The following is a 23,358-nucleotide window of genomic DNA, read 5'->3' as shown; positions in this document are numbered from 1 at the left end:
ATCAGGGGAGAGCTTTCCACAAGCCACCGCTGAAAATGAATGTTCTCATTTTGCCACCCTCTAGACCCCCCCAAGGAAGGAACCCACAGAAGGGCCTTGGATGACAGTCACAGGGTCTGGGTCAGTTCAATTGAGGCCCTTGAGATACTGGGGCCCTGAGACACATAAGGCTTTAAAGGTAGAAACCATCACATTGAATTTGGCCAGGAAACTACCGTAATTGACCACCAGTCGGGCCAGGAGTTGTGTTATGTGACTTGAGTGCTTCGAATAGTGAGTACTGACTATTCAAAGAAGAAAAAAACCTAAATTGCACCAGAGAAATAAATACAAAATGTTTCAAGAACATTGATTCAAAATTGAATACCTGTTGAGGGCTGCAGCAATAATTAAGCTGTAAATAAACTCTATGCTGCAGAAAGTGGGCCTTTGCCCAACACTCACTTTGTGCAGGTGAGATAATCACTTTGAAACTTTAATTATCAGATGTGAAATGCCTGGCATTTTAGAAAACAAGGACACATTCATCCTTAAAAATTGGGAGAATTAAAAGGAATATTTTAAAATGTTTGTCATTTTTCAATTTTACAACAATTATACCAATTCAATAAAACCAACCCATTGAGTCAACCCCCCCCCGTGGTTTCTTATGTTTCACCTTTGCTACTGCATATTCTAATTACTCCCTTTTCTTCCCCCTTTAAAATTCCCATTTGTCTCTTGAACTGCTCATTGTATTTTAATCGTGCTAATGTTTTAAGTTATTTACAATAGTTTTTTTTTCAAATAGTCCACACGTTTTCCCTACCTTTCCTTTCTTAAATGTAATACCTTTTGCTAAGTTTTCTGCAGCTTTTGGGGGCTGAAAAATACCCTTTGGGTCAAGGGATGAGAAGCTTGTGGCTTTCCGGGTGCTGCTGGCACCTCATCCACTTTAGCCAGTGTGCCCAGGAACCAGGGATCTTGGGAGTTACAACTCAGCAACAATATCTGGAAGACAAAATCTTCCCTTTCCTGCCTTTGGTCATGCAAAAGTGTTCAGGGATCAATGTGACTTGGCAGTGGAAAGGGTCAATAGGTTTGCTTCACAGCACCTGCTTTGCAAGAGAGAAGTCGCTGGTACCCTCTCATCTTTTTTTAAAAATGTGGCAAGTGATGGGAAACTGATGGGTGCCCTAAGCTCTAGAATCATAGAACTATCGAATTGGAAGGGACCCTGAGGGTCATCTAGTCCAACCCTCTGCAATGCCAGAATCTTTTGCCCAACATGGGGCTAATGAACCCACGCTGAGATTCAGAGTCCCATATTCTACCAACTGAACTATCTCAAGAGTAATTGAGAAGGGGCAAGAAAATGGTAATCCCTGAACGTGCACAAGCCAAGCGTCTTTTCTCTCAAGGCCTGAGCCCAACTCTTCAAAAACAACAACAATTTTTATTATACCTCGCCCATCTGACTGGGTTGCCCCAGCCACTCTGGGTGGCTTGCAACATAAGAAAAATGCAACAAAAGTCAAACATAAAAAAACCTTTCCAATGCAGAGCTGCCTTCAGATGTCTTCGGAAAGTTGTAGCTGTTTATTTGTTTGACATTTGGTGTCAGGGTGTTCCACAGGGTGGGCACCACAGCCAAGAAAGCCCTCTGCCTGGTTCCCTGGAACTTCTCTTTTGCAGTGAGGGAATGGCTAGACAACCCTCAGAGCTAGATCTCAGTGTCTGGGCTGAACGATGGGGGGGGGTGCCCCTTCAGGTATACAGGGCCAAGGCTGTTTAGGGCTTTAAAGGTCAACACCAACACTTTGAACTGTGCTTGGAAATGTACTGGGAGCCAATGTAGATCTTTTAGGACTGGTTTGATACAGTCCTAGCAGCCTCTCCCGGTCACCAATCTAGCTGCTGCATTCTGGATTAGTTGTAGATTCTGAGATAGGGTCTCAGCCAATGTCCCTGGACACAGAATTAACCTGTGCCTCCAAAGACAGCTGTGAGTCTCCATTTTGCCACACTGGCTCTATTTGTGGACATGTTTTTGTTATTGGAAACCTGGACCATTTGTTTTACGTAGCAAAGCAGAGTCAAGAACTTGGGGCAAATTTTAGGCATTTATTAACATTGTTTTAATTGTTCTACTTAGGAATATGGAGTTGGAAAGCAAGTCTCTCGTGCTCAGTACAGTGGTACCTTGGGTTAGGAACTTAATTCGTTCTGGAGGTCTGTTCTTAACCTGAAGTACCACTTTAGCTAATGGGGCCTCCTGCCGCCGCCCGATTTCTATTCTCATCCTGAAGCAAAGAGGTACTATTTCTGGGTTAGCGGAGTCTGTAACCTGAGGTACCACTGTACTCACTGTGGACAGGGCAAACACACCCAACACTTAGCAATATTTCTAGCCTTATTGTTTTGTGATGTCTTATTTTGAAAGTGTGTCTGGTGTTGGATATTTCCATTTTGTTCAAAAATACCTTTGCCCATGTGTCTATTTTTCCACCAAATATTTGTACCTTATTTAGCAGCTATATAAAAGCACAGGTTAGATAGATGATGGGTTAGACTCATAGAACCATTTAAATTAATCGATCAAAGTTAGTAATATCTGTTACCAGGTATCACATTTGCAGTGTGCTCCGCTGCCCTGTAAGCAAAGTAAAAATTAAAAGGGAAGGGAGGATGTTCTCTGTTCACTAGCTCAATTATTTTCAGTGGCACCCTGGACGACACTAAATTTTGATGCCCCCAGCCATTCTCGCTATGTTCTATCTGTAGCATTGTTGTGGCGCCCCCTGCTGGGCTATCCTAAAACCACCTCTGGTAAGATAAGTACCGGTATGTCATTAAATGGCTCTTACTTTAGCATTACTTTGGGTAAAGGTAAAGGTAAAGGTATCCCTGACCATTAGGTCCAGTCATGGACAACTCTGAGGTTGTGGCACTTATCTCACTCTATAGGCTGAGGGAGCCGGCACTTGTCTGCAGACAGCTTCTGGTTCATGTGGCCAGCATGACTAAGCTGCTTCTGGCGAACCAGAGCAGCGCACGGAAACGTCGTTTACCTTCCCGCCGGAGCGGAACCTATTTACCTACTTGCACTTTGACGTGCTTTCGAACTGCTAGGTTGGCAGAACCAGGGATCGAGCAACGGGAGCTCACCCCATTGTGGGGATTCGAACCGCCGACCTTCTGATCACTTTAGACCACAGCGCCACCCGTGTCCCTATATTACTTTGGATAGTACCACCCAAAAAGGTTTTGTTGTTGTTTTTAGAAGTAGGAGAATGGGATAGAAGATCCAGGGAACAGCTCCAAAGCTCCTAAGAGTGTCCAGCCAGTGGAGGCTAATCCATTAGGGCAAATCTGGAGCTGCCCCCCAACCTCAGTCTCCCCTTTGGTAGCACCTGTCTCCCTGCCTGCCTTCTAACTTAAAAACCAACCTAGGGGGAGGAACTGGCAGTCAATTTCCTCCACTGTTGCTCTCCTAGTACTCATCAGAAAGCAGGATGGAGGGGAAGCTGGAGTTAGCTGGCTTAGTTAGCTCTGGTTCCACTTACCACTGACTCTACCAACCACCACTGTGTGCAGCCACCTAAAAAGGCAGGTTCATGTAGTTCAGTGTGATGTAGTTCAGTGTGATGGAGTCAGTCAGTAAATCGGTACACGTATTGATCAAGCCGTATGTCCTGGAAGCTGCAGCAGCTGCTCACCACCAAGCAAGACGATGTGCAGAGTGACTTTTGCTGAATGAGTTCTGCAAATCTCACAATAATAGAACCTAAGTCCATGCAATGAAGCTGAATGTTGGAAGATGGAGGGGAGACAGAAAGAAGTGACAGCACATAGTTAAACTACGGAAACTGCTCTTTAAAAAAAAAAAAAAAAAAAAGAATAATTTTATTAGTTTTGCAAGATTTATAACAAAAGTAATATCATAAAACATTTTAACATAGGGTGGTTTTAGAAAAAAGGAAAAAGAAAGAGAAAAGAGCAATAAGTTATTTCGTTCATAAATTATTTTTACATTGTTTGGGTGACTTCCCTCCGTCTCCCCAGCTGAATACCAAAATCATATCATTGTCAAGCAGTTACAATATATCATTAACTTAACCATTAACTCTTAAGAAAAAATAGCAAAAACCTATAGCTAATTCCTAAGGCAACACTAAATACTATAATACTTATTCAAATAAATTTTAAATTTCTTCCAATCTTCTCCAATCGACTCTTCTCCCTGGTCGTGGAGTCTTCCAGTCAGTTTGGCAAGCTCCATAAAGTCCACCATTTTCATCTGCCATTGATCTATTGTGGGCAATTCTTGGCTCTTCCAGTTCTTTGCAAGTAGTAGCCTCGCAGCAGACAATGATGGTTACCAACAATACCTGTTTTTCAACATTGTGACATATCACCGATAAACATTGCAAAATACTGATACTGTATATGTCTGAAATAAGGATGGAGCTACTTAGAGGCAATGGCTGGCTTCACGGTTTCCCCCGCATCGTGATTTTTGCCGGCTCCCACTCTTGTAATTCGCTGCTTCCCCTGCAGGAGGCAGGGGAGAGCTGAGCTGGCAGAGTTAACAGGGGCTGCTGGAATCGAGAGAAGCAGCGTCTCTGGCTTCAATGGGTTCCCCCCACATTGTGATTTTTGCATAGCACAACACACATCATGATTTGCAGGGCAGCATCAGCAAAGTGAGGAGAAGCGGCGGCTTCCGGCAAGATCTCACCAGAACCTGGAAGCTACCACTGCAGCCACTTCTCGTTTCAGGGGTGAGGCAGCCACAGTGGCACTGGAGAAGTGGCGGCTTCCAGCAACATCTTGCAAGAGCCCTTACTGAAACCCAGAAGCTGCCACCTGGTGGATTCTGCCGCCCGAGGCAGCTGCCTCATAGACAGGCCAGCCCTGTTGGCTATGTTCTACCTCACCGTCGGAGGCGGTCTATACAATTGGTGGAGAGACTGTTGCCCTCAGGTCTTGCTTGTGGGACTTCCAGGAGGCATCGGAGGGGCACCTGTGACAGCAGGATGGTAGGCTTGACCCAACACAAACAAGGCTGCTCTGGGGCGGGATCTCAATGCCAGAAACAAACTGGAGGAAAAACCCCTGGCGCAGCCGAAGCCCTGATTCGAACAACTTCTGCATTACAAGGTGACCTCCAAAACTTGAAGATCAATCCCCTCCACTAAAAAATAAAAATACAAATACATTTTAAAGGAGGCAACTCTTGCACTCCCTCCCCACCGGGGTCCATTTTTTCGCGGCGGGCTCTCCAGGCGCTGCGCGCACGGAGGAGACGCCGCCAGCTTGAAAGCGCGCTGCTCTATTATCGCAAGCACGAAAATCTCTCCCCTTTTTTTTTTTTAAGCTGGCGGGAGGAAACCTCCGTGACGGGCGGAGGCCTTAGAGCCCCTCCGAGGAGCTAGGGACCAAATGCAGCTCCTTTGAGGGCAGGGAGGCGAGGGGCTGTCGTCTTCCTCGTCCCTTTAACGCCTCTTCCCATGCGCGCGCGCGCTCTCTCCCTCCCTCCCTCTCCAATTGCGCTGTCGGTAGTTCTACCTTAAGGGGCTCGTTGACATCAGCCGAGTGGGCAGGCCTGTTGTGGGTGGGATTTCCTGTGCTGGAGAGGTCAGCTGTTCCCAATCCCTCTTTTCTCTCACTCCCTCCCCCTCTTTTCTGTCTCATTCCCTCTTTTTTTTTTTCTTCCTCCCTACCCCCATTTCCCCCCCCTGCCTCGTCTCCGCATTGCCAGGGCTTCACCTCGGTCTCTCTCTCTCTTGTGTCTCTCTCTCTCTTTCTCCCCCCCCCCGATCCCCTCTCCCTCTCCCTCTCCCTCTTTTCTCTGGCGACTTGCTGGTGCCTCTTGGACTCTTTGGGATTTTATACCTAGTGATGTGTAACTTACAGGATGCCCAGTAGCATTGGAAAGAGATTTAAACCTACGAAATACATCCCGGTCTCCACAGCAGCTGCCTTATTAGTGGGATCTACTACTTTGTTCTTCGTGTTCACGTAAGTTTAAAATGAGAACGCCGACGATACGAGGTCCGCGGATTTCTGCCAGGAAGCGGGGAGAGCGGGGGGGGGCGCGGGCGGGCGGGCGGCGGGATGCAAATAAGGCCTGGTTTGTGGTGCCGGCTGGTTACCTTTCGGGGACTGGGTTGCTATGGAGGAGGCAGAAGAGTTGCTTTGATCCATTGGAGAGGCCCCTACGCTTGTGGTGATGCTTTCGAGGTGCCCAGATCTCCCCCCGGGGGTGGCGATTGCGGCGGCGTTGGGTGGGGTGGAGGGGGACGCTTCCTATTTTGCAGAGATTTTCTGGTTATTTAATTCACATCCGCTCGCAGCAGCCTTAAAAAAAAAGAAAAAAGATAATTGACTCATAAGGAACCACCATTTCATGGCAAATCAGCCCTATCAGACTTTTGCGGCTGCTTGTCTGTGTACATTGGAGGCGCCAATTAAATGCTGTCTTCTCTCTCTCCCCCCCCCCCCGCTTCTGTGCGCAAAAGGGGAGGGAAAAAAGGAGGGGGGAGTTGATGTATGTTTTGAGTGAGCATCATCCTGAGAAGTGCGAAAGGCTTTTTTTTTTGCTGCAATTAGCCAACCCAAATCAAGCCTCTTGTTTTTTTTTTTATATGGGCAGATTCAGCTCGCCTGCCTTGTCCCTCCTTAAGCTGGCTGTGTGGAGCGAAAGAAGAGAATTGCCTCTGGGGCTTTTTTGCAGCAAATGTCTTGTTGGTTTTGGGAGGATGGTGAAGGCTGCCTGGAGAAAATCCTTCGGAGGCAGCACCATTGAGCTTCTGCTTGTGCTGGAAAACTCCAGTATTTAATGTGCAAATCTTGATGGGGTTCATTTCCTCATTTAAAAGGAAGGGGGGAGAGATTTAAAAGCATTTGCCTTCATACACCTCCCCCCAAATGCTTTAGCTTGGAGATTTCCAGTAGCTTTCTTTTAGTTTTCTCCTCATTTTAAATTTTGCATGCAAAGGAGGGGATCGTTAAAGTAATTGCAATTCCTTACTTTTTAAGAAAACCTCTATATAACTTTGATTCCAGCATAGATACAGTTTGTGCTCTGAACTGTTTGTTGGGTCTTGTAGCTCCCTGAATGGTAAAAGAATCCAAATGTTTATTGAGATGATTAGGAAAAAAACACCACATTATTTTCTGCTGATTAGCTGTTAGTATGCAGTCTTATTTTCACTGGATCTGAGCTCAAGGGAAGGTATTTATGGGGATGTAGTGTCAAATGTAGGTCTAGCTTGGCTGCAGAAATGCACTGTACGTGTGTTAACACCCAACAAGGGTTCATGTCCTTGGAGTCATTGTTGTACCGTGATGGTAAAATGGGATGTTTGCATGAGAGATCAACATAGGTTGTGTTGCCCTAGTCAAATGGTTCCAGGGTTGTTGCTTTAGTGTGTTTGTATCTGGGACAAATTCATTTATTTGCTTTGAGTGGCGCATTGATTGAAAACTGCTTTTGAAAACTCTGGCTATACTTCCTGGATGAGACGCAGACATAGCTGGTGGTTGACGACTTGTTCTTCTCTTCTCTTCCTTCTCTTCTCTTCTCTGACTCTTCCCCCAACCCCTATTTTGGAGACTTGGCTCCTTTCTAATTATAGGCAATGCATCCAAGCTTACCATGGCACAAGACATTGGAAAAGTTGACGTGTTGTAGGTGTAGGTCTGATATTCCAAGAGAGTATTCCTAGGCTACCTGAAAGAATTCTGTTTCCCATATGAGCTTGCCCGTTTGGTAGGTTCTGCTTCCAGGGCTCTACTAGCACCCGCCAACTTTGTGCTCCTCCAGACCTTCTGGGATATAGCTCCCGTCGCCCCAATCGGCATGGCTAGTGATCAAGGTTGATGGGCACCAATATCTGGGGGGACACCAGAGCAGGGAAATGCCGCTGCCTTCAGGAGTGCTCAGTGGATAAAGGGCCTTTTTAGTGGCAGCACCTCAGTTGTGAAATGCTCTTCCCAAAGACAGCCAACAGTGTCTTTTCAACACTAGGTGAAGATGTTTATCTGCTCCTTGGCTTTGAATGGCTACCTTGATCTCTTGTTATTTATTTTGTCTTTATTGTTGGTGCTCGCTTTAATTAGTATTTCAGATTTAATGTGCTTTTAAAAATTATTCATATGCTAATCGCTCTGGAAGCTTTGGCTAAATAGAAACACAACAAACAAATTATTTTCTAGAAGAGGAGTCGCCATGATTCAGAAAACCTTGGTATAAGAGCGATATTGAAGCTGAGTAAAAAACTATTGGTGATCTATGGCAAGAGCCCTCCAAATCCCAGCTGACCATTTGTGTGGGCATGACCCAAAAACAGCGTTGAACCAGAAATATTTCAACCGGGACTGTTTGGTCTAGGGACTTGATTTTCACTTTGAACATGTAGTATCAAATTAGCCATGCTGTAGTATTTAAGCCTGTTTACATATTTGTCTATATTGGCATTTGTGATATAGGGGGGCAGGAATGAAGCCATAAAGGGCCCTGTGGCATATCAGTGATATATATTCTAGTCCTATCCTTGTTTGTTCAGCTTTCATGCAAAAACCATAACAGGACACCTATGGTAAGTCTCTAGTTCCTTCACTTGCAGAAATATAAGGAGAAATATGCAGGAGGTACTCCAACCATTCACTAACAAAGAAGGAAACTTGTTTCTGCTTTCCAATGTTCTGGGCAGTCAGTACAAAGGCAGTGCGATAATTTAACCACCACAAAGCTCTTATTTTAAAATTCTGTTTGATTAATTTTGTTTAACACAAGGAAATCCTATTAAACTGTCTGCAGTTTGGTTCTGATTCTGAATGTTGTGGCTCAGTTTCCCTATCCCTTAGACCAGGCATAGGCAAACTCGGACCTCCAGATGTTTTGGACTACAGTTCCCATCATCCCTGACCACTAGTCCTGTTAGCTAGGGATCATGGGAGTTGTAGTCCCAAAACATCTGGAGGGCCGAGTTTGCCTATGCCTGCCTAGACCCTCTCGCTACAACATTTTGACAAGGACCTACACGATGAAGGTTAAATGGATCTATCATCTTCCTGTTTACCATTGTTAGGTGATTGCAAGCAATGCTTACTTGTCCCAGGCAAGTATTGTAGCTATATGCAAGCTAAGCTCAATGAACTTGTGTAAACTCAGTTAGGTAGGTTAAGAGGCTGTGACTGACTCCAAGGTCACCCAGGGAGCTTCATGACATAGTGGGGATCGGAACCCTGATCTCCCAGGTCCTAGTCTGACACTTTAACCACTACACCACCCTACCTTCCTAGATTACTTCTGCTATGGGGCAGCTATACAAATAAAGTAGGTAAATAAATATGGAGAAAGCAAAATATCACTTAGAAGGGGCTCTGAAATATTTCCCTTGAAGCTTGTTTTATTCTAGATCATTTTATTTGATGTTTAATGTGCTGTAAATTGCTTTGATTCCCCCCTTTAAAGTATAAAGTGGTAGAGAAATGAAATTAATAATAATAATAATTTGATGGTAAAAAAATATTGCCTAGACATTCCATTGTAACTACTGTAACCTAGGTTTAAGGCGCCATTTGGCCGCTAACTTATATATCTAAGTTTCTAACACTGCATGGAGGGCTTTAAATACCATAATAATAATATAATAATAATAATAATAATAATAATATTTATACATACATACATACATACCCGCCCATCTGGCTGGGTTTCCCCAGCCATTCTGGGCGGCTCCCAGCAGAATATTAAAAACACTATAAAACATCAAACATAAAAAGTTCTCTAAACAGGGCTGCCTTCAGATGTCTTCTAAAAGTCAGATAGTTGTTTATTCCTTGACATCTGATGGAAGGGTGTTCCACATGGTGGGCACCACCACCGAGAAAGCCCTCTGCCTGGTTCCCTGTAACCTCACTTCTCACAGTGAGGGAACCGCCAGAAGGCCCTTGGAGCTGCACGAGGAGGCTTCAGTGTCTGGGCTGAACGATGGGAACCAGATTATTATCATATCATATATCATATCATATCATTTATTATTTTGACAAAGTAATAAATAAGTAAGGAATAAAAATTGCACCCTACCCCCGAGACCATTCCATTGTAACTATCCAACCTCCCAAAATTTCAACCTCTCTTTGACCCCGTTTTAACAGTACAGTCGTACCTTGGTTTTCAAACAGCTTAGTTCACAAACAACTTGGAACTTGAACGCCACAAACCCGAAGTAGGTGTTCCGGTTTGCGAACTTTGCCTCAGAAGCTGAACGTCCGGCGAGGCTTCCACAGCTTCCAATCGGCTGCAGGATGGAAGCTGCACCTTGGTTTCCGAACATTTTGGAAGTTGGAACACACTTCCAGAACACATTCTGTTCGAAAACCAAGGTACAACTGTACAAATTATACAAACAGCTTCCATATCTCCTCAAAATAACATCTCCTGCATATTCCTCGCCTTACATGTTAATTTATCATTAATAGCTATATTCCAACCTCTTTATACCATTCTTCCATTTTATATTCACCTTGCCCCTTCCACTTCCTAGTTATATAATTTGTGCAACTGTCAATAAATTTGTGAGAAAGTCCTTCCTAGGACCAGATTAAAATAATTAATGGAGTTGCCTTTTTCCACAACCCAGGTCCCAGGGGTCACATGGCTCCTAGCATTCCTATCCCAGTTTCTAACACTGTCTCTCTTCCAGCCCTGCTTGGGGATATCAAGGATAGAAACTGGAGTCTTCTGCATGCCAAGCAGATTATTATTATTATTATTATTATTTATTTATTTATTTATACCCCCCCATCTGGCTGGGTTTCCCCAGCCACTCTGGGTGGCTTTCAACCGAATATTAAAAACAATACAGCATCAAACGTTAAAAATTTCCCTAAACAGGGCCACCTTCAGTTGTCTTTTAAAGTAAAATAGTTGCTTATTGCCTTGACAACTGCTGGGAGGCGTTCCACAGGGCAGGTGCCACTACCGAGAAGGCCCTCTGCCTGGTTCCCTATAACCTCACTTCTCACAGTGAGGAAACTGCCAGAAGGCCCTCGGAGCTGGACCTCAGTGTCCAGGCTGAACGATGGGGGTGGAGATGCTCCTTCAGGTATACTGGACCGAGGCTCTTCAGGGCTTTAAAGGTCAGCACCAACACTTTGAATTGTGCTCAGAAACGTACTGGGAGCCAATGCAAAAGCGGTTTAGACAAATTAATGGAGGATAGGTCTCAGTTCCACTGTTGGAGGCAGTATCCCTCATCTCTGAATGCCAGCTGCTGAGAATTGCAATTTGGGAGATCACTAACCACAGTTGTAAAAAAGTTCAACAGCTTTCCAAAAAAAGTTCAACGCGGGTGGTGCTGTGGGTTAAACCACAGAGCCTAGGGCTTGCTGATCAGAAGGTCGGCGGTTCAAATCCCCACGACTGGGTGAGCTCCCGTTGTTCGGTCCCAGCTCCTGCCCGTCTAGCAGTTCGAAAGCACGTCAAAGTGCAAGTAGATAAATAGGTACCACTCCGGTGGGAAGGTAAACGGCGTTTCCGTGCGCTGCTCTGGTTCACCAGAAGCGGCTTTGTCATGCTGGCCACATGGCCCGGAAGCTGTAAGACGGCTCCCTCGGCCAGTAACGCGAGATGAGCGCCGCAACCCCATAGTCGGACACGACTGTACCTAATGGTCAGGGGTCCCTTTACCTTTACTTTTTAAGGCCTCAGTTCCACTGTTGGAGGCAGTATGCCTCATCTCTGAATGCCAGCTGCTGAGAATTGCAATTTGGGAATTTGGGAGATCACTAACCCAGTTGTAAAAAAGCTCAACAGCTTTCCAAAAAAAAGTTCAACAAGTTTTCCGTCCGGATTTTTCACTGTTTGAAATATGGCAACCCTTTGTAAAACAACAGCACCTGCACTTTGAAGCTCCTTGCCTATTGACATCTGGAAAGTGCCTTCACTTTTGATACCTGCTTGAAACATTTTTGTTTAGGCAAGACTATCCAGACATGTTGGCACTTTCCTTAAAAAAAAAAACCCCTGTTAATTTTAATTATCCCTAATTGTTTAAAACGTGTTTTCAATCAATAATTTTAATATCTCTTGTAAACTGCTTAGAGCAGTGGTTCACAGTTGGAGTTCCAGGGACCGTGGCCTCATTCACATATCAAAAACTACCGTAGAGATATCAAAAATTTTCAAAAGTAGGGGGTCCATGGCTTAGCTTTTGAAAAACAGGGGGTCTGCAGCACTTAGCTTCGAGGTTTTACTACAATCAAGTGGTGTATACATTTTGTTAAATAAATGCGCGCACACACATACACACCTGCCTTTATTGATCCAGTCATTTTGTTCCATCTTCCCCTTTGGGGCTTGTGTGGCCTGGTTGAAGTAGGTGGAATGCCTTAGGTAGCCTCTGGGCTGCAGGCTGCCCACCTGCCCTTTACAATAAGCTTCCTTTTATTATCCTAATATCACAGAAAGATAGGCTGACATCTCGTCATAGCCAAGACGCATTCCATTTTGCAGCACATGCACTGAATCCGTACAGCGCATCACCTCTGGATAGCACAGAGCACAAAACATACCGTAACCCACAGTTTCTGTCTACTTAAATGCCGGTCCAAAGATGCTCTAAAATTTAAATCCTTCAGGACTGTGTTAGAAGGGGACATGCATCTTTTCTTGGACACCTTCAAGGAATGGGAAGGGGAGAGGGATGCAAAAAAAGGTCCAAGGTGCATAATATCCCATGGTGCAAAGGCACGAGTGAGCAGCAATATCCCATGGTGCAAAGGCACAAGTGAGCAGCAAAAGCACGAGTGAACAGCAACATCCCATTGTGCAAAGGCACAAGTGAACAGTGAAGGCACAAGTGAACAGCAATATCCCATGGTGCAAAGGCACAAGTGAACAGCGAAGGCACGAGTGAGCAGTAACATCCCTGCTTTCATGGGGTACCCTGCAGGTTAATGCATCAGCACACAGGCGCAGTCTCTCTCTAAATGTAGGAGGGTTTAGTGTGAACGGTGTATGCTTGTTGAGTTATATAGAGAAACTATTTATTTCATAAAATTGATATACCACTTTTGTAAACCCAAGTGGTTTACAAAAACAATAAAACAATACAATTATGAGTAAAAACCATTAAAACATCCAGAAAAATTAAAACAAGCAATAAGCTTAAAAAAAACAATGCACCAGCATTCTAGATACCTGGGTAGGCTCGTCTAAACAAAAATGTTTTTAGCAGGCACTGAAAAAGACTACAGTGAATGTAGTGGATTCCAAAGTGTGAATGCTATTGCAGCGAAAGATCAATTTCTTACGGATACAGAACAGGTATTTTGTGGCACCTTCAATAGTGCCAGTTCTGCAGAATGAAGTGGTCGAGAGGGCATATATTTGATTAAGGTGATCTCACAGGTGTACTCAGATCGATGCTGCTGTTGTATATACAGCCGCTCTGCTCGCTGAATGTTGCATGCAGATAAATGTATGAGTGCACAACATTCACAGCTTGAACTTGAATTAATGTATGAACACCCCTATTGTGCCTCTACATCACGTTAATTTGTGTTCAGTGTTGTGGGCCCAGTTTTGTGGAACTCGACTCCCTTCTAGTTGAAGTCTAGGCAGTTGAACTTCAAAGCCAGCCAAAGCCCTCGCCTTCGCTTTTTACTCCAGCAGGCTTTTTAGTTCATTTTTGATTGTATTGTTTTAAACAGTTCTAAGGTGCTGAGTCTTCTGTCCACCTCTTGGAGATGATTGTAAATTAAGCAGTATATAAATGTTTGAAATAAATAAAGTAATTTCTTACATGTTTTTTTCTCTTTTTCCATTGGTTTTCCTTTATCTTGACATAAGCAATCTCTAGGCAACCTTAGATGTATTCTGCAGATCTGCAAGCCCCCCACACGCCTCAGAGGTGTCATTTTGTTTTTTATTAAAGAAGATCTCTGTCTGAAACCTTAATGGCCTGGATCCAACTGCATGATCTGTTCGAAACACATGAGGAAGTTAGGGGCATGTTTGTCAAGCGGGACCCTACTCATCTTTCTTTACTGATTTATCACTATGTACTTATTTGCAATGGAGGTGGCGCTATGGTCTAAACCACAGAGCCTAGGGCTTGCCGATCAGAAGGTCGGCGGTTCGAATCCCCGCAACGAGGTGAGCTCCCGTTGCTCGGTCCCAGCTCCTGCCAACCTAGCAGTTTGAAAGCACATCAAGTGCAGTAGATAAATAGGTCCGGTGGGAAGGTAAACGCGTTTTCCGTGCGCTGCTCTGGTTCGCCAGAAGCAGCTTAGTCATGCTGGCCACGTGACCCGGAAGCTGTCCTGCGGACACACGCCGCTCCCTCGGCCTATAGAGCGAGATGAGCGTGCAACCCCAGAGTCGTCCGTGACTGGACCTCCCTTGTTCTTACATTCAGGTGGATAGCTAGGGCAGCTCGGAGGAGCCCTTGCGCAAATATGTACATGTGCAGTGGTAGAGACTTGGCTGGAAAGCTTAAAGCCCACTGCTGCTACATGGGAGACAGAGGCATGTTTTGGCACCTTCATTATACAGCTTCTGGCAAATGGCAATATCCTTTTGATATTGGAGGTGTACATTTTTAGGACCCACCTGGTTTGTGTGATTATAAGTTGTTTGAAGATGCTTTTAACCCTCCTGGGACATCAGGATGAGGGAGGTATAAATTATAACATTCTTCCATCCAATGATTTTGAAGTTGGCCAGGAAGAGTATTCATCAGTTGCGAAATGCCTGCGTAAACAGGAGTGTTTTCAATTCATCCTGAAAAGGTAATATTGATGGAGACAGGTGCACCTCCCTAGGGACGTCATTCCACAACAAGGGGAGCCACCACTGAAAAGGCCCAGGTCACAGGTCAACACCAACTGGGCAGCTATCAAAATGGCATCCTTAACAAAAATAAATACCTGAGGGGAGGGTTTTTTATTTTTAAATGAGATATGGCAGTGGGGAAGTTGTACTATTCAAAGGGAAGTAGTCAAAAATCCCACTGGAACCCTAAGGCAAAATTAGATTTTATTTATTTAAACCAACCCATTTTTGTGGCAGAAGGGAGTGCGAATGAAGAAACATGAGGAGATTAACCCTTCCTTGCACACCTCTAGCTCTCGTAGATTGCCCCTCTGGTGGGAGGCAGGGAAGAAGCTCGGAACAATTTAGAACAGAGAAACAGCAGTCAGGGACACAGTTTAGTCCTGTACTGCAACTGCAATCCCGAATGTGCTCCTGAAAGCTGATTTTCCTGGTATAAGAAGGAGCTGCCAGGACTACAGTATATGTCTTTATTTGTAATTAGAGACATGCGATATTGAACCTGGACATCCTGCATACAGAGAAAAGCTGTTGCTATTGAGCGGCTCACCTAAATTTGCCAGTAATGTTTACTTTCAGCTAAGTCAATAAAAATCATATGCAGTGTTAATTAAAAGCTTCCCATTTTGTAGGTTATGTCTATATTTTTAACTTTGTAATAATGAAGAACTATACTGAACGGGAGGGGTGTTGAACACGTGCAAGTCGGAATACTTTGTAGGTATCCTATACAGTGGTACCCCGCAAGACGAATGCCTCGCACAACCGAAAAACTCGCTAGACGAAAGGCATTCACTAACGAAAGGGTGACTCGCAGACGAATTTTTCTATGGTCATGCTTCGCAAGACGAAAATTTCAATGCATTCCTATGGGAAGTAAATTCCTATGCATTCCTATGCATTCCTATGGTCGTGCTTCGCAAGACGAATTTTTCGCAATACGAAGCGACTCGCGGAACGATTAATTTCGTCTTGCGAGGTACCACTGTATTCACTTTGGTGGATTGCAAATTGTGCAGGCTAGCTTCACTCCTTAATATTTTCTCCCCACCCCCAGTCAGTCTTCAGACACACAGAAAAACAGGCATGCTACACATAATATAGGAGCATGAGGGTGCAGCTCACTCAATTTGTGGCAGGATTAGAGACTCAAAAAGCTTAGTTCCTTCTAAAATATTGCTTAATTTCCTATATGTTTTTTAAAAAATTAATTGAGCCAAGTCCCCACTTTGAAATGAAGGTAGCTTTATTCCATTATGCTGCTTAATATCGATAAGCTCTTTTACTCTTAATCTGGTCAGGCTTCCTTATGGATTGTTGTTTATAACCTTACCATTCAGCTGGCAACCTGCGCCTCTTAGCTCTTCTCTGATCTTGAAAGCCGACTTTGACCACAGCGCACTCTCAAATGGGGATTGCTTGAGTGGAATGCCAGGTGGTGGGGTCTAATTCAGTCCGCTGGAAGACTAGAGCTTAATTAAAGCTGTTTGTTCAAACATGGTGTAGATGTCACTTTAAGTTAAAGACTGTGTAACATCTACTAGGGAAGCTGACTGCCGCTTGAGAAGCTAAGAAGCTAGTTTAGGTGGCTTCTGCGCTCTGCTCTTTTAAGTGCAGCCAAGAGATTGCAATTAGCTAGTAGTGGAATTTAAACGGGACATTCCCAAAACACTTAATACAGTGCCACATTATCCACCGATGCCCTTCCACGTGGCCAAGATAGGAAACTGCTTTATACCAAGTCAAATTATTTACCAGTTTGATTAGCAGCAGCTCTCCTGAATCTCAGGCAGCGGTCTTTCTTACTAATTGCCACTTGATTCTTTTAAACAGAGATGTCTGGGATTGAACCTGGGGCATTATGCATCCAGGCAGCTTTGCTGTCACAGAGCCATTCCCCTAAACTTGCATGTAATGTGTATTGGTCTATAATGTTTGTCCACAAGTAAATCACATTCAGCAAAGGTCCCCTGCAATGGTAGTTAAATACTTCCTGTTTTTTACATTTATTGCATTGTATTATATTGTATTGTATTGTTTTGTTTGTTTTGTTTTGTTTGTTTGTTTTAACATTTTTATGTTTACTGACCTGGGCTCCTTTGGGAGAAAGGTCAGTATACAAATTTAATAAATAGTGCTGGGGTTCTCCGTAGGCCCTCAAGCTCTTTCTCCGAAGAGTCGCTTCTGGTTGTGGTGGGATCTTGACAATTCCTGTGCCCTGTTTCTTGGTTTCGTTCCTCTGGTTCCCATTTCTGGTTCTTCGCCTCTCCTCTGAATGCAGCCTGTGGTGCCGGTGGAGCCTTTGACGTTGCCAATAAATGTCCAAGGTAAGACCTAGAGTAGATTGATGAACTATGCTGCTTTACTTAGAGCTGAATGACCAGAGCAGGTGGCATCTCTCTGACAGCTGCTCTCATTCTGGGCGTAGCTCAGCCAAGCTGAGAGTTCAAGGCCTTGAAGTGTGTTTATTAAAATTACATGGTAGGGAGGTGCCGTGCTGAATATAAATTCCCAAGATGACTTTCTACGATTACCATTTGATCTGTTTTTTAAAAAACAAAAAACCTTGCCAACCGTTAAGCAGAGCCGGTGTGAGCTGGGGTCACAGCCTATCATAATGGATGAATATTTGAGGCGCTAGGCTCAGTGGTAGATCACTTCTTCGTTTTAATCCCAGACTCCTACAGCTGGAAAACTATGGGTTGGTTGTGAGGGGGAACCCTGCTTGAGACTCTGCAGAGCCACTTCCAGTCACAGGTCCCATCAGCATTATACATTAGTAGTAGTAGTAGTAGTAGAGGAGGAGGAGTTTGGATTTGATATCCCTCTTTATCACTACCCGAAGGAGTCTCAAAGCAGCTAACATCCTCCTTCCCTTCCTCCCCCACAACAAACACTCTGTGAGGTGAGTGGGGCTGAGAAACTTCAAAGAAGTGTGACTAGCTCAAGGTCACCCAGCAATGGCATGTGGAGGAGCGGGGAAGCAAACCCAGTTCACCAGATTATGAGTCCACCGCTCTTAACCACTACACCATACTGGCTCTAAAGCAGTATCCTAGCACTTTGCGACTTGACCACTTTGTAGGAAGTCATGGCTTCCTCCAAAAATAAATAAATCCTGGTGATCCAGCTGAGAGTTTTTAGGAGACTCCTATTCCCCCTCTGAGAGCTACAATTCTCAGAGCAGTTTAACAATCAGCTTCTCATCTAGGAATTTAGTTCTGTGAGAGGAATTGGCATCTTTCAAAAAACTACACTTCCCAGGGTTCTTTTGAATAGCCATGAGTGTTTAAAGAGTTTTGAGGCACTGTGTGGGGGGGGGGTGCCAGGGGGCTGTGGCCCAGGCGCACAATTTTTTGAGGGGGCACAAACCAGGTGCCCCGGCGTGGCCCAGCCCAGTGCTCCTCTCTGCCCACCAAGGACATGTTCGTGTCCACCCCAAGCACTGGCAACCGTTGCTACGCTGCTGCTTTGACTGTATGGTTCAGGTGGGGTCAGAGTGAACAGCATTGGGCTGTCAGTTTCCCCAGCCTGGTCCAGATTTTGTTGTTGTTGGACTACACCTCCCACGATCCCTAATCATTTACCGTGCTGGCAGGGGCTTATGGGGAATGGAGTCCAGTAGCATCTGGAGGGTACCAGATTCAGGAAGGCTTGGCTCAATGGACAAATATCTGACCTCATACACGGCAACATCTTTTCTGAGAGGGGCTTTAGCTTAGTGGTAAAGCCCCCGCTTTCCATTCTGAAAGTGATCCCCCACCCTACATGAGGCTGTATGCACTCTATGCCTTTAAAGCACATTGGAACAGCATTATTTCCCTCAAAGAATTATGGGCACTGTAGTTTCTTCAGGTAGCTGGGAATTGTAACTCTGTGAGGGGTAAACTACAGTACCCAGAATTCTTTGAGGGAAATATGTACTTTAAAGGTCTAGTGCGTACACAGCCTTAGTGGCATGCTGATTTGGATTTTACAAGTTTTGATATGCATTTTTACTATATAGGGTTGTGTTTTAAATGCATCACACAATATTTAAGAGATTGTTTTTATAAACAGGTGTCTGATAAGTGTCAGAAATTAATAAAGTCTAGTTCGTTTACTTGGATGAAATAAGAGCTTTCTTTGCTGTTCTTCACAGACATAAATGGTTTGTTTTCTCAGTCTCCTCCATCATACACCAAGAGTCATTTATTTCTTTGGAAACACACAACTGTTTCCATATTATAGCTGCGCTGAAGTACGATGAACCTTATTGTGTCAAACCATTTCTTTTAATAATAATAATAATAATAATAATAATAATAATAATAATAAATATTTATTATTTGTACCCCGCCCATCTGGCTGGATTTCCCCAGCCACTCTGGGCGGCTTCCAACAAAAATCAAATACATTAAAATACCACACATTAAAAGCTTCCCTAAACAGGGCTGCCTTCAGAATGTCCTCTAAATGTCTGGTAGTTGTCTATCTCTTTGACATCTGAAGGGAGGGAGTTCCACAGGGCGGGCGCCACTACCAAGAAGGCCCTCTGCCTGGTTCCCTGTAACTTGACTTCTCACAGTGAGGGAACCGCCAGAAGGCCCTCGGCGCTGGACCTCAGTGTCTGGGCAGAATGATGGGGGTGGAGACGCTCCTTCAGGTATACAGGACTGAGGCCGTTTAGGGCTTTAAAGGTCAGCACCAACACTTTGAATTGTGCTCGGAAACGTACTGGGAGCCAATGTAGATCTCTTGGGACCGGTGTTATGTGGTCCCAGCGGCCACTCCCAGTCACCAGCCTAGCTGCCGCATTCTGGATTAATTGCAGTTTCCGGATCACCTTCAAAGGTAGCCCCACGTAGAGCGCATTGCAGTAGTCCAAGCGGAAATCACCATCACTTCATTTAGCAGAAAGAGTGATTTTTTTGTGAATTTCCGAGTCGTATTTGAGTACTGTTCATACACCTTGCTTGACAAGAAACTGAAATGACTATATTTAGGAAAGCTATTCCTGAAAGCTCTCTGTCCAGTGAACATATGTGTGACCTAGGCAGCCAGCAAATCCTCTTCTTGTTCTGCTAACAAACTCAGCCAGAAGAATCTTTTGCAATCCAAAATAGCTGCTCCAGTAGAACTGAGCTGTGCCCGATATTAGCTCCATATAAGCCACCCCATCTCTTGGGGTGCAGCTGAAGAGGTCTCCTGTGGAATGTCGGGACTGTGTGTTGTTCTATATCAAGCATATTCCATTTATAAATAGCAGCAATTTAAATGAAAATGCTCAAACTGGCTGGAAGCATTTCCTTGCCAGGGTGGGAGCGACTTGGCGAATGGTACACTGTTGGGCCGCAGAATGTTGAACAAGTGAGACTTGCAACAAAATATTGCACCGTACCCTCAAGAGGAATTACCCAGTGCAGCAAGCCTGGAACAAGAATACTTACCGGTATACTGTAGTGCTTGTAGTTCAGACCCCTTGTGGTGGGGCAGCTTCAGAAGGATGAGGAGGAGAGATGCCAACACCCCCCCCCCCAACTTTAATACTGTCATAGGTTTCTTGTTTGGGACTGGGCTGCCAGCTCCAAGTTTTAACACAGGGGCCAAATGTGTCCTCTCTACCTGACACTCGAGACTCTCCCCAAGCCAAACCCCATACTGGCCCTTCTTTGCACCCTCCTTGGATGTTTTTGCAAGGCTGGAATGGGCCCCTGAACACTGATAATGACTCCCAATTGGACAGAGAAGGGTGTGTGTGGAAATGGGTGTGTTTCACAATGGTAAAATCCGCTTTCGTGGCTCCACCCACCTCTGGCTTGTGGCCCCCTAGGAGGTTGCCCAGGATGGAATGCAGCCCTCCGATTGAACAAGAAGCCACAGATTTGGGTAAAAACCGTGCGTGTTGATCTTTGTCTTGCGCCATATAATAAAGCTGCAAATTTAGAAATACAGTGGAACCTCGGTTTTCGAACGTAATCCGTTCCGGAAGACCATTCGACTTCCGAAAACTGAAGCATGCATTTCTGGAAGCATTTGCGTCCGGAAAACTCAGTACAAAAGCCGTGTGTCATGTTCGGCTTCTGAAAAGCATTCAAAACCGAAGCAGTTAGTTCTGGGTTTTTGGCGTTCGAAAGCCGAAACATCTCAACATAGTGAAACAGACTGTGACCAGATGAGCTGTGTGCCTGTTTCGACTGCTCTCTGGGCACTAATTGTTGATGGGCAACGTCATTTTAACTGTACTTGGCCTGGGCAGCCCGTCAAATAGAGGACTTGCACTCCTGTAAATTAGGACAGATGGTCAGCCTAGCTCTGGTGGACGGTTTGGTTGTTGCATTTTGTGTGTGTTGGGGGGTAATGCTTGAAGTTTCTGGGCAATCTTCAAAGGCAGCTCCACATAGAATGCATTGCAGTAGTCAAAATATATTAAGTATGTCTGGGGACATTTGTGTAGCAGTTTTTTTCCTGACTCATCTTCCAGAAAGAGTTACTGGTAGATTCAGGGGCTGGCTGATGACAAAGACGGGTGGCAAAAAGGACCACGTGGCTTCGTTGTTCCTTTTAAAGGGATGTAGTTCAGGTGTACAGCATCTGCTTGGCATGCAGAAGACTCCAGTTTCTTTCTTCGACATCCCCAGCAGGGCTGGAAGAGAGACAGTGTTAGAAACTGGGATAGGAATGCTAGGAGCCATGTGGCCCCTGGGACCTGGGTTGTGGAAAAAGGCAACTCCATTAATTATTTTAATCTGGTCCTAGGAAGGACTTTCTCACAAATTTATTGACAGTTGTACAAATTATTATAACTAGGAAGTGGAAGGGGCAAGGTGAATATAAAATGGAAGAATGGTATAGAGTTGTGGGATATAGCTATTAATGATAAATTAACATGTAAGGCGGGGAATATGCAGGAGAAGTTATTTTGAGGAGATATGGAAGGTGGGTTGTAGAATTTGTACAGTCGTACCTTAGTTTCCGAACAGAATGTGTTCTGGAAGTCTGTTCCAACTTCCAAAATGTTCGGAAACCAAAGTGCAGCTTCTATCCTGCAGCCAGTTGGAAGCTGTGGAAGCCTTGCTGGACGTTCAGCTTCCGAGGCAAAATTTGCAAACTGGAACACCTACTTCCGGGTTTGTGGCATTCGAGTTCCAAGTTGTTTGTGAACTAAGCTGTTTGAAAACCAAGGTACGACTGTACTGTTAAAACGGAAAGGGGTCAAAGAGGTGTTGAAATTTTGGGAGGTTGGATAGTTACAATGGAATGGTCTGGGGGGTAGGGTGCACATTTTTATTCTTTATTTATTATCATTACTTTGTCAAAATAATGTATGATATGATATTATGATAATAATCTGGTTCCCATGAAAGCTGATTTTCTGTTGCCGGCATGTAGGAACACACATTTTTGTAGACTTTTGCTCCTTCATGCTGAGAGAGACTCAGGATGCTGAAGACCGCCTCCACTCCCGTGACCTTACATTAAATTTTCCAGTGGGCTGCTATGTGAAGATACCCCTCCCTTGTCCTAGAGATGAGTTGTGTATCTGTAGATCTTAATATGGCAGGATCAGGCCACACATCTTTTTTTTTTGAAAGAGTGAATCATTTGGTGATGATGGATCGTTTTCCTAAGTGCGGCTGTGCAGCTTGTTGGATGTGGATTGTGTCTGCTCAAATATGATTCGATCTGACAAGGCATCTCTGCTGCTCTCTTAGGTTGGCCTTATAATACAGTGAAATTGCTATCTCAATCCAGTTTCTGGTGGACAAGTTCTTACAGTAGTTGCTGTTCTCTTTGAACTAATTAGGAGTACCCGTAATTATGTTAGGCTCTCTAAACTGAATTAGAGAGTTGCTTTGTCAACAAGAAGATCCAAACATCACAAGCCAGTCTTCGCAGCAAAGAAGGCTGTCTTCAGAATATAACCTCAATATATTTGTCACTATTTATTATCGCAAAGAGCAACAACAAATTAAGAATGGCTTAATTCACAAACAAAAAAGTCTTTATAATATGAGGAAGAGTTTTTAAAAGCTGGGCAGATGTTGACTTTGGCTCAGTTCAGAGTCCAAATGTGGTTTCAGCTAACCATAGTTTAGAATGCACAGCACAGATTGAACTTACAAATGTGCATTGAACAAACCATGGGATTGTTTCCAGTCGTCTCAGTACTGTACTTCTCCGGTTCACTCCTGCCTCCATAGTGTAACAAGTTCTGGAGGCAAAATGAGGTTTAATAGTCAGTACTTCTTCTCGGGGAACTATGGGAATTGTTTGTTTCTGTGTGGAATCAGGGCCTCCTAACAACTCTCTTCACCTCAACAAACTACACATCCCAGGATCCTTTGGGGAGGGGAAGCCATGATGGTTTAAAGTGGTGGTATGATACTGCTTTTTGTGTACTGTGCAGATGAGGCCTTGGATTATTTTTGCTGCAAATGGGTGGGATAGTCGCTACCAGCCACTTCTCAGCTATGTATATCCCTGTTGTTATTGTTCCTATACAGTGGTACCTTTGGTTCTCAAATGCCTTAGTACTCAAACGACTT

At 44.5% G+C, this 23,358-nt stretch overlaps 1 protein-coding gene across 2 annotated transcripts in view; it reads left to right on the top strand.

Annotated features, from left to right (window-relative positions):
- Positions 1 to 5,894: 5,894 nt before the first annotated feature.
- ZDHHC8 (zinc finger DHHC-type palmitoyltransferase 8) overlaps positions 5,895 to 23,358 on the top strand; it is a 130,818-nt gene continuing 113,354 nt past the window's right edge. The window contains exon 1 of one of the 2 annotated variants that reach the window (XM_033136363.1): positions 5,895 to 6,003. Coding sequence is in view for 1 of the 2 variants with exons in the window: in XM_033136362.1 (XP_032992253.1) it covers positions 5,900 to 6,003 (104 nt within the window). In the remaining variant the exon portion in view is untranslated. The remainder of the gene's footprint in view (positions 6,004 to 23,358) is intronic. The other variant, XM_033136362.1, reaches the window with a different exon arrangement.

This window comes from Lacerta agilis, chromosome 17, assembly GCF_009819535.1.
Source record: "Lacerta agilis isolate rLacAgi1 chromosome 17, rLacAgi1.pri, whole genome shotgun sequence".
NCBI lineage: Eukaryota > Metazoa > Chordata > Lepidosauria > Squamata > Lacertidae > Lacerta > Lacerta agilis.
This window is presented reverse-complemented; position numbering and strand designations above follow the sequence as displayed.